A 23,045-nucleotide genomic window follows, 5' to 3' on the forward strand; every position below is an offset into this window, starting at 1 on the left:
CTCCTTATTACACACCAATTTAATGATGACAGTGTTGCAGAAGTAAAAATACTAATGTCAAAATTTTGAATATATAATACTTGAATTCTTAAAATAACCCTGTTTGGATATAATAAGGAACAGAACCAAGAGGTTAAATGACTTGTCCTAAACCATTTTGATAAGGTCTTTCTTGATAAGTTCATAAATTACATCAAAATGAAGTAAATCAGAACTTCCCAAATGAAAGTGTCAAAACAAGAGTTTACTTTAGCCTCTCTAAGGTTAAAGGATTTTCCTGTTTTTATTTTGTTTTGTTTCTATTGTTTGGCTTTTGCCAGTTGTGTTTTTGAAGTGCTGGGGTTGAACCCAGGGCCTTGAGAATACTAAGTAAAAGCTCTACCAGTGATCTATATCTCCAGCCTTCAAGTTTAGTTTCTAATCTCTATATAAAATAAATGAATGCATTTGAGATGTGAACTTTGTGACTAAAGTTAAACTATAGTAATGAGCAGAAAGTCTCATACCTAAACATATGGAAAAATGGCGTTCTAACAAAATATTTTTTATATTATGTTCCCAAGTTAATAATTTATCAAATGATACCTGTTGATGGTTTCAACAATTTCTTCTTGAGAAATACACTAAAAATATCATGGCAAAAAAGTTGCTGAAAGCCTGTGAACTTCACTAGAATCTATGGCATTTCATATCTACTTTCAAATCACTTGAAAGAAGAAATAAACAGAGTAACCTCAATGAAACATTGTGTGTGTGTGTGTGTGTGTGTGTGTGTGTGTGTGTCAGATCCAACCCAGGGGAACTTTACCACTGAACCACATCACCCCGCCCTTCTCATGTTTTATTTTCAGACAGTGTCTTGTTAAGTTGCTGAGACTGGCTTTGAACTTACAATCCTCCTGCCCCAGCCTCCTGAGCTACTGGGATTGCAGGCATGTGCCACTGTATCCAGCAAAAACATTTTTTATTTAATAAAAAGCTATGTTTTCAATATTTACAGCTGCTTGGTCCTACATCTGTTGCTAGCCAAGTTGATAGTACTTATCAGTATACATGGCAACTTGTTAACAGAAACCCTAAATCTCATTTATTTTTCAAAATCTTGTTAAAATAACACACCTACCAAAGCTTCACTACTCCATCAGCTAGATATAATCCTAAATCTTTTAAATATCCTAGAACTTTATCCATAGCATCATTAGAACTTAACACTTTCTATCTTATAACAAATGATCTAGGACCAATCCAATCCACTGGATGTAAGGTTCTAAATGCCTGACATTCCCTGGTGAATAAGGAGGACTAGAGCTCTGACCCAGGAATTAGAAGCAGTGCCATGTGGAAGCTGACACAGCTGGCTTGCAGCAGGATTCGAGGGAACCAGTAAGCAAACTAGTGAGAAATAAAGGAGAACTAACTGCTGTCCAGGGGACTTAGGACTTGAGAAAATGTCTGAAGGGGTAGCCCAAAACAAAACTAGGATTCTCAGTGAAAGGCTAGCAAAAGAAAATAGATGGCAAAAGGGTTAGCACCACAGAGTCAAGAAAGATCCCAAAGCAGCAGTGTGCAGTAGAATGTCTTTGACTAAGCCCATGGATAAAAGTTCTTACAGGTTCTATACCCTTTGGAACACTTAAGAGTAGGGAATATGTCTTACATAACTGAATTTAGAGTCAGAAGAGCTGGGTTCAAGTGCAAGCTCTGACATTTTCCAGCTGTGTGAGACTTGGCAAGGCAATCACTCTGAACTTCAGATTCCTTTTCTATGAAAAAGAGATAACACCTATTTCACATTGTCATTCTAAAGATTAATAATTTATGTGAAAGCACTTTACAAACTCTAAAATTTCAAGTAAGGTATTATTAAAATACCATAGTATGCTACTATGTGAACTAATTTTGCTAATTTTTTTAATTGTGAAAAATTTCCCAAACACTGGTAACTTTACCTCAACTATTTAAAAGTTTGTTTAAAGATGTATGTGTTGAATGGCTTTGTTTTACTTTTATTTGATTCTTCAGTATAAATGAAACAAGTAATATTTTCTGGTTTAATTACTGTAAAAATATCAATCTTCTCTAAGCTCCTAATGCCCCCCCCCCAATGCTGTGTTTCTGGGGGGGGGGGGGTGTCCTCGAGTGTGCATACACGCGTGTATCTCCATAATTTCTTATCATGCATTGCTCAATCCTTTCCAGACAAAATTTATTAAAAGTTATTCCAGACTAGAAAATCTTCAATTTCACCAAGAAGTTGTGATGGAACAATATTCTAATAGTATTATTACTTTATTTTTACATATTGTAGTGTTTTTAGAATGATAAAAACAAAACTTCTTTTTATCACTTGCTTAATTAATGAAGCTCTTACTCTATGAAAAGATATTATGGGGAAAAAATACACTTTAAAAATGAGATACTTAAAATGTAATGAAGAGCCATGAATAGGAAAAGAAAAATACTGACAAATGAGAATTCCCTAGGAAAAGGACAGAATTCTTGCTTAACAATATTAATAAAATTCCACTGGAAGATTGGGGCAGGGGGGACTTATACTCTAAGATCCTCCTAACATTAATTTAAGTCCTCATGCTCAATTTAAACTACATTTTAATTAGATTTGAGTAAATAACAAATACACTGAGTTTACATATTTACAAAATAGAGAGGTTTATATAATATACAATATGTTACAGAAAAGCCTTAGAAGAAAAGCTTTCATAAATATTAGCATAAATAACATAATAAGTAACTGAATAATAAATGATATGAAAACTAAAAGCAATATTAACTTATATTTAGGATGAACTAAATCATGACCTTTTCTGTACTGGCACATTATAATCTCTTATTCACTAAAGGGGAAAACAAAGAAACAAAAGTTTGGAACTATCAGTTTATTCTTTAAACTAAAATTGAGTCTAGTCACTGAAGTGAATACTACTGGAATTTTATTACTGTTTCCAAAATTCTGAAAAAATGCATCATTTACAAGTCTCTGAATAAATATAAGCACTTCAGAGGGAAAAAATGAAATGAAATCAATATTTTTTAAACATTGAAATTTTAAAATATTGAAATCTTTTTACTAACTACTTTCTAACAACAATTTCTAGAACATTATCATCCAATATCAAACATCAATTAAGAATAAATTAACATGAAAAATTCATTTATTTAATTGAATTGACAGTACCTACCAATTCAAACAGATCTAAAACCGCTTTATAGCAACAATTTCCCCTTTAAGACCTATTACAAAAGTGCAGAGTATAATTAGGATATAGGTACATACATCAAGGGGTCAATATATACTAAATACTCATTTAAAAAATAACTTCCAAAAGTTTAAGTTCAAGGAATCAGTGCTAATCCAAAATGAAATATCAAAACCTATAACAATAAAAATTTTAAGATTAACTTGGTGAAAATTTCATGTCTATATATTTTTTTAAACCACTGCATTTTATTTTATTTTATTTTATTTATTTTTATGTGGTGCTGAAGATCAAACCCAGTGCCTCATACATGCTAGGCAAAAGCTCTACCACTAAGTCACAACCCCAGCCCCCTCATGTCTATATCTTTATGTTAGAAATTTTCAGTTACTTTTGGTCAATTCTTTGCTTTAAAATTGGTCAAAATTACATAGACTTTTTTTGTTGTTGTTGTTAAATAACATGTATATGTAGTTAAAAGCCAGTATGAATTGATAATATTAATAATTATTATTTTAGTATTTGAGAAAATATATTCATTTTTCAAACTTCATTACGTATTTTAAACAGTTTAATTTCCTATACTTTCCTATACTCATCATGCTAGGCAATATTTCAACTCCAGTAATTTGGAGTCAATAATTAGCTACACTGTGACATTAAAAAAAATTACTCGCAGTATTCACATTAATTCTCTAAACAATGAGTAAACCATACTTAATAAGCATAAGAAAACATGCTCATGAAAAATCCACTATGTTACAAACTTTCTCTCAAATATACTTTCACAAACAATAATGAAGAATCATTCTTGTTTTATAACATAAAATAAACACATAATTAAAAGCAAAAATCTAAAATTCTGATATATTTTATATCCACAATTTTGATATATTTTAATATATACATCAAAATATAACAAGAGTCTTCATTATAAGGAATAACAATATAGTAAGAATCTATAGGCAACATAAATCCTCTTTATAAAAATATCTTCTTAAATCAACTCAATGTAAAATTTCTTTAAAAGAATTTAAGTTTGAAGATAATGTTTTATACCTGAGAATAATACATTTTAAAAATTTTGAACCAATGTAAATATGATCACTTAATATGGTATTTATAAACTGTACAATCTTAGTACAGAAAGAGCCAAATATTTTTGATTCTTCTAAGTACAGGATTAATTATTTTAATGCAATTTTTATGCCTCTGAGGCATAATTTGTCCATATTTTTATTTGTACATTAGAATTATACATAATGGTGGGATTCACTGTTACATATTTGTATATGCACATGGTATAAAAATGTAATTTGGCCAATATCATTTCCCAGTATTTCAAATAATACTCAGTATTTCCCTTTTTCTCCTCTCCTCAAGATTAACTATTTATAACTATATTATTAACAAAATTGATCATATCTATCATAAACAGAAATAGAAAATACACCAAAGACCACTTTGACTAATGTGCTTATAAAAATGATATAAACAGAAATTTTTAAAAATTTAACATTGTTTAATACTTACTTAAACAAGACCTCTTGCCAGCTGTGCTTGCACCACCTGAACATAAATTGCCTCCTCGATGAATCAATTCAAGTTCCAAATTGGTTCTATAAGTAAAGCATTAAAATATATTTCCATGACTAGGCTGAAGAGATCCTTTTTAATTTGCTTTATTGACATGTCTGAATCAACCTAAATAATAAAGTTCTTCAACTTTATTATCTGCAGTATCAGTAATAATTATATTTTATCTGATATTTAGAACTAAAAAGGAAACAACTTATACATCCTTACTTATATGTTCATATTTACACCTGCAAAAAAATTGTACACATTACCATGTCATTGTTGCAAAGTCCCAAATGTTGGCAAATACTAAAAACTAGGACTAAAGGGGGAGGGGGGACAACCTGCAACGTATTTCATAAACCTACAATATGAATCTGATGAAAGAATTTGTACTCCAACGGTCAGCCACTAGGTGGGTAGTTATTGTCACACAAAACACAAGGTATACCAATTTTTCTGCTAGAGAAATGATTATCACTCATGAAGCTTAGATGGTATCTGGAAATCAATATCAAGAAACAAAATCATTGATATCTAAATGGCTATGAATAAAAACATAATTAATAGCAGTCTCTTTTATGGACTTCTACAAATATAGTAATTAAAATATACTGTGTAACTATAAACACTGTTAAACATCAGTATTAATTCATATAAAGATCTGAAATTAAAAGCTATTCAGCAATTATTAACTTATAGCGTAGTAATTAGTAAACTGACATTTTGAAAATTAAACTGCATAGAATCTAAAGATTTACTCAACAACAGTAAAAAAAAAAAAAAGCCAAAACAATAAATAAAATTCTAGATTATAAATTAAATGGAGTTTTATTTCAATAATATTTATAAACTTAAATATACCTTTTTTTCCTATGACTAAAACTGAATTAACTACTTTATATCCAAGATATGTATTTGACTCTAGCAGTAAGATATTTTCCCATCTTAAAATGGGGATGAGGGGCAAGTTTCAAGCTTATTTTTTGCAAGTGAATTCAAGAAAGATTATATCCTATTTTATTTAAAACAAAATATTTTCAACTGGTTTTGGTTACAATTTTGAACACAATGTTTTGAAATGATATTTTCACAGATTTACTTATAAATGCAAATTGTTAAAAATATTAATATTCCTAAATCTGTACATTTGCCACCCATTTCTAAAGGAATGCTTTAATCCTTCTATCAGGGTGGGGGGAAAGCAATTTAACACTGATAATGTTCCTGCTCACAGCTCCATCTGGTTGCTGCTGATAAGGGCATCTGTGTGACAAGGGAATTTTCCACCCTTCAGGCGATTTGCATTGCTCACTGAACTTCTAAAAACCTACCAGCAAGGAAGCAGGGACAAGGATTTCATATTAGTGGACAGAAAGCGAGCGGAGACCAGCATGTGTTCCTTCATCAAGGGAATATAAATGAGATCAATACATTTTGTTTTCACAAATCTTCTGTTGCCTAATCTGTAGAAAAAAATTAATGGCTATATTCTCTTATAAAAACTGATTTCCTAGATAGTATTTTTAAAAAATACTAACCAAAAACATGAACAATTCTCACAAATGAATGTCAGAACCAGAATGTCAATTTTTTTTCAGCATATTTGCAAAAATACTTACTAATATATAAATATAAAAACAATTCTTTTTATTCAATCACCATATATGATACTTTAAAGGATGATAAACATGTTACTAGGAATTTCATTTTAAAGGATATTTGAAATAAAACTACTAAATCTAATTTACTGAAATAAATTTTGGTTGGAAGAACTCCTGTACAACATTTCTTTCATGTTAAAAAACAAAAAGTGCCCAGCCAAGGGTTAATATGTAATAATATCTGGGATTTTAAAAATTGATTTCAGAAGCCCTATCAACTTTTCCTTACTTCATTTATATAAAAATCATCCCTTTAAGACTTGCTAGAGTGAAAAACACACAAATGGAATCATGTGTCCCTTGTCTATCACTCCTCTGGTTGAAAGTCACAACAATCTGTTTCTCGTTTCTGAATGGATGATGCACAAATAAAGATATGTTGAAAGTGGGAGGTTTATGTCCCTTTTGTTCTTGAAGAAGTCAATTCTATTTTGTATATTTTCTAACTCAAATATATTCAAATTAGTTTGCGAGAAAAAAATAAGAGAAAAATCTCTACATTTGGAAGAATGATAAGAAAGACTGCTAAAAGCCCATCATAGTAATAACCTACATATACCATATATCCACATAAAACCCCTCTAACTGTACTCTGCTTCTTTTTGCAGGACCACCGTCTTTCACCTCTCTACCAGCCTTCAGCACTAGCTGTCATTTTATAAAATTTGAAAATAAATAAATAATGTACACAGATGCTCAAACTCACATTGGTCTGGTGGAAAGGGCCAAAGGCCCAGAAAAAAGATCTGGATTCAAGGCCTGAATCTATCACTTTACTGGTTGAATAAGAAAGTCAATTTTTCTGGGTGTGTGGTGGGGGACAGAAACCTTCATCCACACCCCAGCCTACATTATGTAAAGTTGTGACTCAAGTTCTAGCTATTCCAGGAAGCCTTTCTGAGACAGGAAAGAAGCACTTCCATGTACTTTGAATTTCAGTTTGCTTATCTTTCCTTTTGAAATTCGACAGCATTTCTCTATATGACTTTAAAAAAAATTGTACTCTGTTTCATATAGAATGTTGTTTATTAGTTTTGTCTCTCTATATAAACTGCAAATTCCTGAACAAGGACCACTTCATATACAGCTTCTAAACCCCCAATGGAGTGTAGCAAAGTGCTTAAAAATATTTGGGGGACTAAGAACTTCTTTGTTTTGGTATGTAACCAATTAGAAGATTTTTATTACTCCTTGCAGTTAATTATCTTTCTCTTGCTGATTTTTATATTCCTTAAAACCAGCAATAACCACCCCCAACCACTGCCAAAAAAAAAAAGTATTTCAGGAGGAAAAAAGTCATGTTTAAAAGGATTTAAAAAATGTTTGAATACTGAGTACTTTACCCATTTGTGATTTAAAGATGTCTGTCCAACACATTTCAGATACTCATGTTTCATCTTTCCATTTCTATTTTTTTCTCACAATATGCAGGCCAAGTGCTACTCATTAATATCTCTAGTCCCTATATAACTTGGATCAAAAAATCCTTGGAAAAATCAATTCTTAAAATTCATGTCACTCATTGTTTCAATAATGAAATTATGAGTTGTTATTAAAATAATCCATCTGAATGATTAAAATTTGCAACAGAATGGAAATACATTAAAACTTGAATAAAGTAATCTTGATTAATTTTTAAATTAAAAGATATTCTAGCAATCTCTTCTTTATTGCCTTCAGAAAATCCTCCAAAGTTTCACTATGCAAATAAAATAAAAAACAACTATGTACTAATTTTCAAAAATATAACTCAATTATTTAAAAAAACAATTTTCCAGGCTAGTTACCAAAAATATTGGTTTTAAACATCAAAATTTAAGTTGCTGAAGAGCAAACAAAATTATTTATTCAACTGAGAGAAACTCACCTCTGAGAAACTAAGATTGTATTCCATTAAAATTACCAATGCCAAATACAAATAAACCTGCAAATTCTAATGGATTGTTACATTTAGGGATGGGGATGTAGCTCAGTGGTAAAGCACTTGCTTAGCGTGCACAAGGCCCTGGGTTCAATTCCCAACACCAGCACCAAAAAAAAAAGAAAAAGAAAGCATTAAAAAAAAAAAAGAAAAGAAAAAAGAGGGGCTGGGGTTGTGGCTCAGCAGTCGAATGCTCACCTAGCATATGCAAGGCACTAGGTTCAGCCCTCAGCACCACATTAAAAATAAGTAAATAAAATAAAGGTATTGTGTCTGACTGCAACTAAAATTATATATGTGTGTGTGTATGTGTGTATACATATATATATATGAATTGTTACTTTAATTTAAAAGTTAAACAACCTAAAGTAAATTTATTACTAAATATTTTACTTAAATATTTAAATGCTACTAAATATTTTAATGCTCACCTTTTAGGAATAAATATTTATAGAGTGAGTTATGTGTTAGACATAAGATAATTATAAAGATCTAGTATTCTATCTTGAGAAAATTACATCCTGTTCACATAGGTTACAACATACTTTTTTCCTTCAATTCATGTTTTGTTAATCTTGAGTCAATTTGTTTTTTGTTTATTTTCTTTGTAATAACTAAGTAAAACTTAGGACATTGCAACCTCACTATGCAATGTCTTGGGTAATTCCAACCAAAGGATAATTGTATTATATATTTTCACTTTCAGAATCATTGTCTTGCTGCTTCATTAGGGATCGGAGAATGATGGGGGAATAACATATTTTCTGTTTGTTTACCTATACACTTAGTAAAGCATGTGACAATTATCCCTGCTTCTCTGTAAAACAGAAAAACTAAAATGTGTTGATTCAAACAGTCTCATATTATCATTGCAAGCTTTATTCCATATATTATTTATTTATTTAAAGCAAGAAACAAGGATCTAAAATTTCAACTAAATTATGTCTAAATCAGATTATTTATCATACTATAAGAAAATTGCATGTATAGATCATTCTTATTCAACAGAGTTTTCTTATAAGGTCAACTCTAACAAAATGAAAGGTATAAGTACCTAAATATATGAATGAAATAATGTGTGTGTGTATACACAGAGGTGTATATTATATAAAAATATATAAAGCATAAGAGTGGTCTACCTTCAACCCAATCTTCTCTAATACTAGAATTATAATATTATACATAAGCTTTATATAATTCTGGAACCTTAATGAAGTTAAATAATAACTAAATAATATTTAGTTTAGTGTTCAAATATTTTATTGCAAGTATGCAATAATTGGTAATTCCGGAAAGAAAACATTTAACTATTATACTTTCCCCCAAAGCATGCTGCATAAATAACAACTGTCCAGGAATATGCAGACTATAAAATTACTTTCTAATTCATTATATTCTTTTATATCAATCCCTGTCCAGCATTTGCATTCTCAGACCAAGTCTAATTAATGTTCCTTATCTTGAGCTCAAACTTGCTTGCTGCAATTTTTCTTAGTTCCATTTTCCCTGGGTTCTAAAGGCTACATATGGTTCATTTACTCTTTTGTTATCCTCTGCTCTGAGAGTAAATCAGAGAAAATGGCCATGATGTACTGCATGCATAAGAAAGGGAAAAAGAGAAGAGTAATTGAAAAAACACTAAACTTGACTCAAGAGATCAGAGTTTTAGTCCTACTCTGCCACTAACCTGCTACATGCCTTCAAGTCACATGATCTCCTAAATCTTACCTAGTATAATACTACTTGGACAAAACATGAAGTATGCTTCCAGAGATATTCAGGGGTCTACAAGAATGTGCTTACAAGTCCCTAACTTTGTCTACTTCTCCTCTCACTTCTTTTATGGTTCTTCATTTTTGCTCAACTAAACTATCTAAAATTCCTGTGTAGATCTATTTCTTAGGGTGCTAAGCACCTACTCAGTCAATTAGACTAATCAATCCTCTCAGAAAGATAAGAAAAGCATATTTCTAACTGCTTTCTTGAGATCCTACTTACTGCGGATAAAGGCTTAGAACATGCCTGATGTCTTCCTTGTTCTTCCTTATCAGGTTTGCTAAACTATCAGTCATCTTTCAGGACATTGCTAGATTTTTCACTAAACTTATGCAAATAAAGTTCTTTTGTTCCTTACTGTTCTTTTTCTTCCATAAATTAAAAATATTTACCATATTACAATGTTCTAGTTCTCAGTACTACCACTTTATTTACAGGACTTATCTGTCCCAAAACATTAATAATATACTTTTCTCCACATATGCTATAATGCTGCATAACACTTACCCAACATTCCATTCAGATTAAAAACTCTTTAGGAAAGACAGAAGTATACATCTCTAGTCTTCCTAGGAGGTTCTAAAATTAGCCATAATTTTAACCAATATTAAAAACATACATCCTTTTCTTAAATAAATTTAAGTGGAAATAAAACAAAGATTCACTGAGTGATAAAACGAACAACTAAATACAGTGAATAAGAAAATTAAAAAGTAATACTACATATACCTACCTAGCAACTGAGTACATAAAGAGAAAATCATTGTCTGGTGAGCCTGGGGTCTTGCTATAGTCTCGATATTTCTTCTGAGTAGTATTTTTTATATCTTTCATTACAGATTCCATTTCTTTACTTAAGTTGGTTTCTGACTACATAAATGCAAACATACATATAAAGTTTAGATTTATTTTTTTAGATACAGCCTAAAACTAGAATATTTATCAAATGAACATATAAGGAAATCAAAGTTAAAAAGCAAAATAGATTTAACATTATCTATCCACTATAAATATATTTAAAGTATAAAGATAAAAACAATCAGAAATAGATTATCTTATAATCTTTTGATTCTACATTGTTATCAATAATATTATAATCCAAATATGAATTATCCACACAAACTATATTCTAAGCCAATAAGTGGGTGTCATTAAAATACTATTTTGGAATAAAATTTCCATGTTTTCAGAAAACCTGACTTGCATTTAAGTTTATTTTTCAAAGAATAATATCAATGTCTCTTTAAGCATACTTTAAACATATAAAACTTTGGATTTACAAAAGAAAAATAATCACAGATTCTAAAATTTGTTTTGTGAATGCAAATTGCTAGGAGGTAAATCCTTCTGAGTAGGTTTAATATATGAATTTCTGTTTCAAAAGTCAGTAACTATCCACAGTTTTCATAAATTTATTACATAAAGCAGGCACAGTTGTCATTTCTCTCAGAATCCTACTAGATGAGATAAAAGATGGGTTCAATTACACAGAACCCCACAGTTAAGTAGACTGACTTATGGTCACACAACATTTTCTCTAACACACACACACACACAGAGTAAATGCATAAATGTGTAAGTGTATGTGTAGATATATCTCCTTAATCTTAATACATCTAATGAGCATATTTTTATGATTATATTACAATGTATCTAAACATCATGTGCCATATAATGTTTCAATCAATGATTAGCCATGTGTACAATAGTGGTCCCTTAAAATTATATTGCTTAGTGATTATATAACCATATTAATTTATGTAAGTACACTTACAATGTTCACAATGACAAAATTACCAATTGACAATTTTCATAATGTCCCCATTGCTAAGCAACATGTGTCTCTATATAATTTGTTTTGCTTTGTTTTTAAATATTTCGACATTTTAAAAGGGCTTAACCGTATCTATACCTAATGGAAATCATGACCTGGAAGATGTATATTAAAGTTATAATGCTATAGGATAGGGAAAAGTCTAGCCTTCGTTGATAATTTCTTCAATTATTTTCATTTTTGTTTTTCAGCAAGCTCAAACAGAAGAGATAAACCTCTAAAAGCAATTTCTTCTAAATGTATACAAGTACAGAGTAAATTTTAAAAGGAAAGAAAATAAAGCTGAAAAGCAGAGCCAAGTTAACCAGGATATTTCTGCCTTACACTGATGCTTACTGGGAAAGCTCCTGGCCGTCCCTGCAGTTCCTCCACTTCCTTTATGAGATCTTGCATGCTTTTGTTACTAGGACGTTGCCAAAGGTTATTTTCCACATTGCTTCCAGGATAACAAGGAAGAACACTGTTAGCAAACTGCCTACAGAGGGGACACGTGAATTCTCCTTTGTCCACTGAGAAACCCTGAAGAACCTGGTCATTCTAAAAGATGAAACAAACACATAGATATATAATGCACACATGTACAGAAAATAAAAACTATACCACCAAATTTTTTAGTAAACTAATGAACCATTCAAAGAAAGACATTTCTAAAATATGTCATGTAAAAACAATCTCTTATTTAACTATGGAAATCACTTCTTACATCATAGTAATTATGTAACAGCTTGTCCTCACCAAAGAACTAACTGCCTAAGTATCTCACTCCACTCTCAGTATGAAACATTGAAAAAAATTATTCAATCAATCTGAAATATGGATATAAGATTTTTAAAAACCCTTTAAAAACCCACATAAGGTGAGTCACTTTCCACTTTCTCCAGACCCTGATTTTCAAAATTTATAAGAAAAAATGGAGTCAGACGCCGTGGTACATGTGGTACATCTTCTAGTTGATAAGGCCTGTCCTATTCTGCCTGTAAACTATGATCTATGTAATCCCAGAGGCTAAGGAGGCTAAGCAAAGAGGATCAAAAGTTCAAAGCCCGCCTCAGCAAAAGCAAGTCACTAAGCAACTCAGTGAGACCCTGTCTCTAAATAAAATACAAAATAAGGCTGGGGATGTGGCTCGGTCAAGTGCCCCTGAGTTCAATCCCTGGTGGAAAGAAGGGAGGGAGGGAGGGAGGGAGTAGTTTATCCAATGTTCATGTTTTTTGATGTAGGTTAGATAACTTTTGAAAGTAAATTAAGCATAAAAATAGTGTGATGTGTCTTCTAAGGTATCTAACTGCTAAACACAAGTAATTGAACAGCTGACTTAATGCTCATTTCACTGTATCCTGCAATGCAAGTATTTTAAATAAAAGAACTGAATTCTATTTTTTCACTTTTTGAAATTAATTTTTAAGTCCTTAAAAATGTAACAACATATCTTAGTCTAATTCTATAAATACTAAATTCCTATACATGTCAAATGCTGTGCCATGTAAGTATAGTTAAGATACATTTTCTCTTCTTAAGGTACTCAAAACTTAAAAGTAAATTTAAACAAATAAAATATATTGTGAGAAATGTGACAGAGAAGGCTTTCCAGAAAAGGAGAATTGTGAGCTGTTTTTAAGACACATAGAGTGCACTAGAAGGTTGAAGCGAGGAACCTGATCACAGAAGGGCATCCCGGATTAACCTTTCTCATATCCTTAAATCCAAAGAATGCTAGATTCTCTTCCTTGCTATAACTGAAACTAGATTCTTTCCTGAAGTCTCTCCAGAAGCCCTCTCCCTCATTCTCTAACATCCCTCATAATTCAGTATCCTCTCTAGTGCTGGCATGGTACTCCTGCAAGCTCATCTGTGGCTCACGTCATTTAGCCATGATACCATGCTTTTCCTTCCTTTTCCCTCTACCCTCACCATTGAAGACTCTGGTACCTAAATCAAACCTAATCATTACAAGTCCCGCCACCCTTCCATTCAGCATTAGTGAATAAATGCACAACCAATCTTATACCCTAGTCCCTTAGCTCCTTGACCTCAGAGCTTTTATGGTTTGACTTCTGTTCTACTCTAGCACCTATTAACCATGACCACAGCCTGTCCTATAGTGAACCAAAATTGTTCCTTATCTGAAGTACTAAATTCAAACCTCTTATATTTTGACCACCAAATCCTACTTCTTATTCCCTTCTTTTTCTTCTATTTGATACGGTCTGTTCTATTCTGCCTATAAACTATGATCTATCACTTCAAAAACTCTTGGTAATATTTCCCACTCCCTTCCGTATGTCCTTCCATGTTTCATGTCTAACAAAACCTTTACACAATACTAATGCAAAGTATAGCTTATCCAATTCTATATACAAACAGAATGCTATAAAGAAAAATAAAATACCTTCTGGCCACGTATGGATTCCATCTTCAACTGAGTCCTAAATATTATCTAGTAATCTTTCTCCAACATTCTGGGAAGCCTTCTCATATCCAATTCGAAGTTCCTTAACCTACCCTACCACTGCCCCCTTTTGAGAAAGAAGAGTTATGGCAATCCTTTAGCTCCTTGCCTTCTCCCACTAAAAGTACATAATTAATAAGTCTTTTCAGTTTTTTGTTGTTGTTGTTGTTTTTTTTTTTTTTTTTTTTTTTTTTTTTTGGTGTGTGTGTAGGGGTGGGGGGGTGCTGGGAATTGAACCCAGGGCCTTGTGCATGCAAGGCAAGCACTCTACCAACTGAGCTATATCCCCAGCTCCTTCCCTTCAGTTCTTCTCCCAGCCACTTTATTCTTCCTACCCTCGTTGCTGATCTTCCTAATTAGCTTCCCAACCACACTGCTACACAAGATCTAATGTATCTAGCACCTAACGTGAGACCTTGTTATTCCAAATCAAAATCTTTCAATGATCACCATCATCTTTCATCCTGATTCCTTCCTTCTCCCTATGTTCTATATGCAATCTCTCACCAAGTCCACAAGAGTATCCTTTTAAATGTATTTCAAATCTATAACATCTTCTCCATCTCCACTACCATAACCAAGTCCAAGCCACCATTATTTACTTCCTAAACAGTTATAATCACATTTTCTTCTTACGCCCCTTTAATCCCCTCTCTTATGCAACTGTCAAAATGACCTTTGTGGACATTTCATATTTCTATTTAAAAGCCCTTAATAACTTTCTCTAAAGAATCTATATGTAAAATTCTTTACATGGGCCACAAGGCCCTTTACAATCTGGTCCCAATTCTCTTTCCAGGCTCATGTCTCATCATTCATTTATCTTATTTCGTTAGATATTCTGGCACCTAGCAGATGTTCCAATAAGATCCTGTATATGCCTCATAATAATTAGCACATATACTGCAACTGTTGTGGACACAGGTCTTATTCATTATTGTATCTTCAATGACTATCATAGTACCAGAACATTACAGACACTGAACAAATATTTATTGAATGAACAATTGAATATAGGGGTATGGAAAATGTATAATGTGACTAAGAACTATTAGTGAACTTATTAATGCTGAGTTGATAAAAGATAATGTAATAGGCAAGCTCAGATTGTAGAGTACCTTCATAGAAAAGTTATTCCTAAACAGAAGAAAGAATACTATCTCCAAGAATAGAAAAGAAAGAGAAAGAATGGGTTAAAATATGGAATCATTTATTATGGAATTTTTAAAAAGTTAGGAAGCCAAGGAAATGTATGACAAAGAGACAGTTTTCCTGTTGACATAATATGAGACAGAATCTAATGGGAGAAAAAAGATCTTGGAGTTTAGGGGGAAAAAATGGGATGGGAGAGGCAAAGGTTTAGAATAGATGCTGAGGAGAAGAGAAGAAAGCAACCAAAGACAGACAATTGAATTAAAATGTATATTTACAACTCATGATTCTACATCACTATTATAGGAAATCATAAATTTGTGATAACAGTTCAATTAGTTTTATGATTTTTCTAGCAGGGCAAGCCTCCCAGATCTAAAATCAGGGGAGACAGATTAAATGACTAGTAAAGTCAGAATAGGCGTAATACAAGAGGTAATTTACTAGGAAAAATGTAAAGAGGGTAAAAAAAAAAAAAAAAAATCCTAGTGAAGTTGGGCACAATATAATCCCAGCAGCTCAGGAGGTTGAGACAGAAAGATCGAAGGTTCAAAGCCAATGTTAGCAAAAGTGAGGCAATAAGCAACTCAGTGAGACCCTGTCTCTAAATAAAAAACAAAATAGGTTCTGGGGATTGTGGCGCAATGGTCAAGTGCCCCTGAGTTCAATCCTTGATACCAAAAAAAAAAATCTAATGAGAGTGAAAATAAGAGAATTTGAGGAATCATATAATAAGATGATATGGTAGGATGTTAAAAAGGTTAATATTTCTAAGTAATTATACCAAAGTCTCAGTTGCAACAGGGAAGTCAACTGCTAAAGTCAAGTAAAAAAATGAAAATCACTCAAGCTGAAGAGGTGGAACTGGGATGCACATGTTATGAAGATGGAAAGATACACACATCTTTAATTTTTTTTTCCAATCAACTTACCCGTAATGATTCCATGTAAGATTTATGACAATCTATATGTAATGTGTGGCCACAGGTTTGTACATAAACACCTCCTTCCCAGCCAATTGATACTGCCAAAAGACAAGAACTCTTAAAAAAAAAAAAAAAGAAAGAAAAAAAAAAAAGTTAAAGATGTATAAACATGTTTAAATATATCCTCACAAACCTCTACATGATTTCATATTGTTATACTGATGTGGCATTTGTAGTTTTGTGATATAAATAAATATCTGACTAACCTGTCTGGACAGCCCTAAGGCAGTTATCTTTAAAATCAGAATACCATGAAGTTTCAGGCCCCAAATATGTACACTCATTAGGAAACAGAATACACATTATGAACTAGCCTTTTTCCATCCTGTAAAAGAGAAGTTCTCAATATTGTATATATTCACTATAAACTATATTGTTGATTATTTTATATGTTCTATATGGAACTTAATCTTTCTGTATTATCTGACATAACAACTGCTTTCCTTAAATGCCTACTTTCCTTTAGCATCCATAATGCTACTCTCTTAGTTTTCTTCCTTTCTCTTTAACTATTTTTCTTAGGCCTTCTTCCAAGACTCTTTTTCTTCACCTGCCCCCTCAATGTTTTTACTCCTCAAAGTTCTTTACTTATTGCTACTGTTCTTCTCATGAAAACATTCTCCCTAAGCAAGTAATTAGTAAGTTGAAATTACTACCCTGTAAGTCTGGATATCTTGTCTGGTTGTTTGAAACAAAATCTCAACAGCCTACCAGAAATTTCCAGTTTGATGTCCCTCAGTTAACACAAAATCATTGTCAAAAACTTAACATGGCATCTTTTCTATGAATCTTTCCCTTCCTCTCAGTTTAAAAACTCCACAATCAAATTAGTCACCATGTTAGAAAAATAAGAGTCATTCTACATCAGCCTTTAACCTGTATACCACAACATTGGGTTCCAAACCTCTTCTCAACCTATAGACAAGCTTAAGATTTTTCAAAATCTCTTGCTTGGAATTTCCACCATTTGGCCTCTGTCAAACAACATTTGGGCATGAACTTTAATTTACCCTCTAGAGCCTATAGTAAACAAATGGGCAGGCCAGAGCAATGTAAGGCCTAGATCTAACTTGAAAGAAAGACTTGAAAGCTATCGAATCAAATTTTTAAGCATGTTCTTACATGTTAAAATAAAATTTAAACCTTTAAATTTTATTTTTATTTTAGAGAAAAAGTTATATATGTAAAATCACCAAATTATTTATTTTTTCATGTTATTGAGACACAGTCTCACTATGTTGGCCCAGGCTATCCTCAAATTTGCAATCTTCCTGCCTCAGCCTCCCCAGCAGCTAGGATCATCCGTGCTTGAAATCACGCCCAATCAAAATGAACTTTAAATGATAGTGGAAAAAGTTCCAATTTTAGATCACAACTCTTCAAAAGTATGTAAAAGTTGAAAATATTTCAGAGTGCAAAATGCCTTCCCAGCAGATTTAAAGATGTGCAGTGACATAAATCAAATACTCACAGCAAGTAAGCAAGCTTCTACTGTTACAAATCAGAAAAACATCAGAAGGCCTACTCATCTCTGTTTTATGTTTTGGAGCTACTTGAAATTGAAGCAGATTTGGGTGTTAGATTATTTTAGAATGGTTAGTAGTCAGTTAACAAACAAGTTGCTCTCTCTGTCACTATACTATAACAAGGTAATGAATCTATTTTTAATAAAAGTGGTTAGCTTTTAAAAATGAAAATAGTAGTCATTTGTCTATATAACTGATAGATATTTTATCTGAGTTTGCTACATTCAGAAGTAGAGGAAAGCATTTACTAGTGTGAGACTAATATTTTAGAGAATCTTCAACTATGTGCCTGCCTGTCACTGTAATCGGTACTTAACACTAAATCTTGACAACTTCTGTATTTACTAAGACTTCCTAGGGTAGGTGGAATTATCCCTTTTTTAAGAGAAGAATGAAAAATTTAGTAAGATCAATAAGCTCTAAGCAGTACAGCCCAAGATGAAACAAGTCTACCTGACTCCAAAGCTCAGGTTCTGTCCCTCTAATGTGTCACATCATCCATATATAACACTTCCAATTTCTATAGTGAATGTACTGTCTTACATAACTAAATTCTACATGTCAACTCTGTAAAAAGCATGCATTTGATGTAAAGAGAGCAGAATCTACAGTTTAATTCTAAAATCAATACCAGTGCCCAATAATAGTTACTCTTCTGTTCTATACAGTCTATTCTAGCTATAAAACTGGCATTCTGTTTAGTGTGATTCAGTAAGAAATCCAGGAAGCATCTACAATACAGAGTATGTTCGAGCCTCTGAGAGGATATAAAACCAACATAAGAAATGGCCTTAGACCTCCAAAGGCATATCATCTGAGGAGTATGTCATATATACACAAAATAACTATTATGAAAGTACACAAAAGTACTGATTTGGAATAAAAATCTCATAATCACTAACAGAAACACCAGAGTTCAGGTCCATTCAAATTTTCAAATTTCAGGTCAGAGTGCCCTTTTATTTCAAAAAAAAAAAAAAACAGAACCTTTTTTCTAGAATTAATAACTACTCTGGCTTTTAAGACATACCCAGACCTTCTCTCCTTTATTTAATCATCCATTCCCTCATAATTATTATGCTCTTAAGTCTTGGCTATATTTTGATTAAATCAAAAATGTTTTTCTATTTGGCTTTGGCATTTATCTTTATCCATTTACTTTAAAGTGACTCAAGATGGTAAAATTAAAACCAGGATTATGACCAAAATATAAAATCAAACCAAAGATGTAGCAAAACTGCACAAAAGCAGAACTTAATATAATTTTAGAATGTCTTTAACAAGGCACACTGGTGCACACTGTAATCTCAGCAACTTGGGAGGCTAAGGCAGGAGGATCACAAGTTGGAGATCAGTCTCAGCTATTTAGTGAGACCCTATTTCAAAATTAAAAAATAGGCTGCAGATGTGGCACCCTGGATTCAATCTCCAGTATGAAAGAAGGAAGGAAAGAAGAAAATATTGGTCTTTGATTAGTCATGTAACATATGTACTCTGTAAAAAAAAATTCAAACAATAAGGAATTTCAAAAGTGTGAAAATGTGTGTGCACCCTTGTGCAATATGCACAGAAGTTACTTACAAGCTAACCATAATTTAATTTTATAGCTTATGAAAATGTATGGAAGCATGGTCCTCATTTCCTAAACTGAACTGCCTTATAAAACCTAATCTAAGCCCCTAAGTAAGCTTCTGTGAATATTAAAAACATCATTTCACATTTCTGTTGACCTGTATTACAGGAAAGGTGATCTAAAAGAACCTCCAACCCAGTGAGTTACTTCAGGAAAGACCATTCTCTACAGATGAGAAAATCAAGTTTTAGAGGACTTTAAGGGATTTAGCCAGGCTTACATAGCTTAGAAACAGCAGAATTGGGATGAAATCTTTTTTTTTTTTTTTTCCTGGCCTAGGACTCTTTCTACTCTACACAATGCCTCCCTAACTAGAACCTCCAGAAACCACCATAAACTTTAGTCCAATATAGTATGGAACCACGTTATATTCTAGCTCTTATCATTACTGTCAGTTACTGTTTTTTTCTAATTAAGTATTCTGTCTCCTACCTATTCTAAGAGTTTCTTCTATTTAAACCAACAGATTTACAAGGAAGAAAAAAGTTCTATCTGGAAATCTTTCTAGATAATCATCTTATATGTAGCCTAACTAAAAATAATGTTTTATATTTTAAGTATTTTAAGCCTTTATCATACGTTTACTTAAATCACAAGACACAGTTGATTCAAAATGATAGCACAGGAAAGGAAACTCCATTTGATAATTCAGACAGGAAACATCAATGATATAAAAATTTTTTAAAAATGTTAAACTATATCTTCAAAGCCTTGAAACACTTCTGAGTACTACAGCATCTAGATGCAAGAACTGGAAAAAAACCTACTAAGTTCACAACAAGGCATGACTACCCCTCCATTATATTTTAGAAGTACTATAATGAGATTTTATTGTATATCTTTAAATGAAAGTAAAAGGAGGCAAAAATCTTGGCAAAATAGTCACACTTTATCTAATTCACACCATATCTAAATTTTTTTAGAGTTAATACCCATTCTTCCACTAAACTGAACTGTGAATACTTTACAATGAACATTTAAAATAAACCTATCACATTTATTGCTTGAAATTTTTATTTATTAACAGATTTTCATTTCTAGTCACATATTAACTTTTCCTGGTAAGCTACTTTCAGATTTGAAATCAGAATGACATTTCATTAGAAATAGAAAATATAAAATAAAACTCTGGAGGGAAATCACCATCAACTTTGCAGTTTAAAATATTGTTCACCAAAAAAGTACTTACATCCTTAAAATAACGCTGTAATAATGAAAGCCTCACATCATGAACTGCTGCACATGTGTCCCAAGGGTAAATCTGCTCCTCTTCAGTAATGGGCAATTTTTTTGGTTCAACATTATCACGGCACTGCCCCAAAACTACATCAACATAGATTAAAAAAAAAAAAAAACTCATTAAGTAACTAACATACCTGATTCTCCAAGAAAAGTCAGATTATTTACCACAAACTACACTAAATTTTCCACTATTAAAATATTCTTAGGACCTTAAAAAAGAGTGGCATTTGAGTTTTCTTCTACAGAGTAAATAAAGGTACAAATATGTCAATATTTACTTTTCAAGATAACACAAAAGTATGCATGGATAGATGGTTTCTTAAGTATATGTCCACTGAAAAACCCTAAACAAATTTAATTCAAAAAGCAGAGATCTTTGGAGAAAGCGCCTTTGTCCAGGATTGGGGAAAAGCTCAAAGTGAGCCTAGAATTGTGAACAACAAGGAAGTGGTTCAAACACTGAGAAGGCAGTTTCATGAGAACCTGATAGAGTTTAGACAGGTCAAATTTGAGAAAACGAAGTATCAATAAGAATAATGACAGTTAACAGATGACATATTCTTTGGTTAAGGCAAGGAACACCAAGTAAAATGGTAAAAAGATAAACAGGTCTTAGAATATTATTCTACCGATTACTTGCCACCTTAACCAAGGGATCAAATTTGGTTGGCATCACCAAAAATGGGACAAGTGGACATTGTGTGCCTTCTAATGTGAAGCCAATAGAAGGAACATCACTTAGGTAATACCTTTGCCAAAAATGTTTAACTTGAATCTAATAATGAGAAAACAATCACACAAATCCAGATAATAACACATCTATGGAACAACCAACCTGGATTCTTTGAAATTTTAATAAAGGGCTAGACAGACTATTCAAAATTAAATGAGATTAATAAGAAATGGCAACAAAAAGCAATACATGATCATTTATTAGATCCTGGATCAAGAAAAGGAATATCTGTTATAAAATTAATATTAGTTCTCACAAGAAATGCCAAAAGGTGATGTAACAGATAAGTCAATTAGCTTGAGTTACTCCTCCTACAATGTATACATACATCAAAACATCACCCTGTACCACATAAATATAAAGACCTATTATTTTTCAAATAAATAAGAAAAACAAAATATTTGGACAACTGAGTGAATTTGAATCGTCAGTACATTGTTATTAATATTAAATTTATTTGGTATAATGGCGCTATGTCTATGTAAAATATCCTTGTTCTTAGGAGATACATTCTGAAATATTTAGGGATATAATGTTATGATGTCAATAATTTTCTTCTAAAAAAGAATGTGTCTGTGTGCATATGTGTCTGTCGGTATATCTCAGAATACTAAAGAAAAAAATCATGGCAATATGGCAACAACTGGTGACTATAGGTAAACGGTATTCAACTTTCTTAGAGACAAAATTTTTCAAAATGAGAAACTAGAAAGAGGTAGGTAGCAAAATAAGGGGAAAACAATGCTAAGATTTTATAATTATAAAACATCAAAGCACAAAAAAAGAGAATAAAAAATAAACAGTACCACATGTTACTATTAAATTCAATAACATGGGGAAAACTGTTCTCAGAGAAGAGAATTTCAGGTGAACCATAGTGGGCCATGACTTTGGGAAGGATTTACAGTAGAAGCACCAGCAGCAGCAACAAAGTAACAGAAGCAGATGAATGCTAGCAGCTAAAATATAATCAAGATGACTTATAATTCTTTACTATACTGATAGGCTCAGTTTGTTAGGATTTTGTTGAGGATCTCTGCAACCTATATTCATAAAGAGTATTTATTGATCTATCTTTGTTCTTCTTGTGATGTCCTTATTTGGTTTTGATGTCACAATAATGCTAGCATCATAGGAATGATTAAGGAAGTGTTCCTTCTTTTCTACTACTTGGACTAGTTTGAGAAGAATTAATATTAATCTTTAAGTGGTTGATAGAATTCACCAGTAAAAAATATATTAAGAGTTAAAAATAACTCTTGTTGAATTCTATATAATTCTCTTAGGTTTGTTTGTTTTATAGTGTTGCTCAAGTGTTCAGTTGTCTTTTGGG

General features: G+C 31.9%; 1 protein-coding gene and 1 non-coding gene across 5 annotated transcripts in view; both read right to left on the minus strand.

The window, feature by feature from the left end:
• Positions 1 to 23,045, minus strand: part of Ubr3 (ubiquitin protein ligase E3 component n-recognin 3) — a 227,269-nt gene that overhangs the window by 65,914 nt on the left and 138,310 nt on the right. For 3 of the 4 annotated variants that reach the window (XM_071619089.1, XM_071619088.1, XM_071619091.1), the window contains 5 exons: positions 20,927 to 21,060; positions 16,525 to 16,635; positions 12,316 to 12,528; positions 10,891 to 11,027; positions 4,752 to 4,837 (listed from right to left, as the gene is read on the minus strand). In XM_071619089.1, coding sequence (XP_071475190.1) covers positions 4,752 to 4,837; positions 10,891 to 11,027; positions 12,316 to 12,528; positions 16,525 to 16,635; positions 20,927 to 21,060 — 681 coding nt within the window. The remainder of the gene's footprint in view (positions 1 to 4,751; positions 4,838 to 10,890; positions 11,028 to 12,315; positions 12,529 to 16,524; positions 16,636 to 20,926; positions 21,061 to 23,045) is intronic. The other variant, XM_071619090.1, reaches the window with a different exon arrangement.
• On the minus strand, positions 14,657 to 14,729 carry Trnaa-ugc (transfer RNA alanine (anticodon UGC)). The gene has a single exon. It is a non-coding gene; the product is annotated as a tRNA-Ala (tRNA).

Source organism: Marmota flaviventris, chromosome 11, assembly GCF_047511675.1.
Source record: "Marmota flaviventris isolate mMarFla1 chromosome 11, mMarFla1.hap1, whole genome shotgun sequence".
Taxonomy (NCBI): domain Eukaryota; kingdom Metazoa; phylum Chordata; class Mammalia; order Rodentia; family Sciuridae; genus Marmota; species Marmota flaviventris.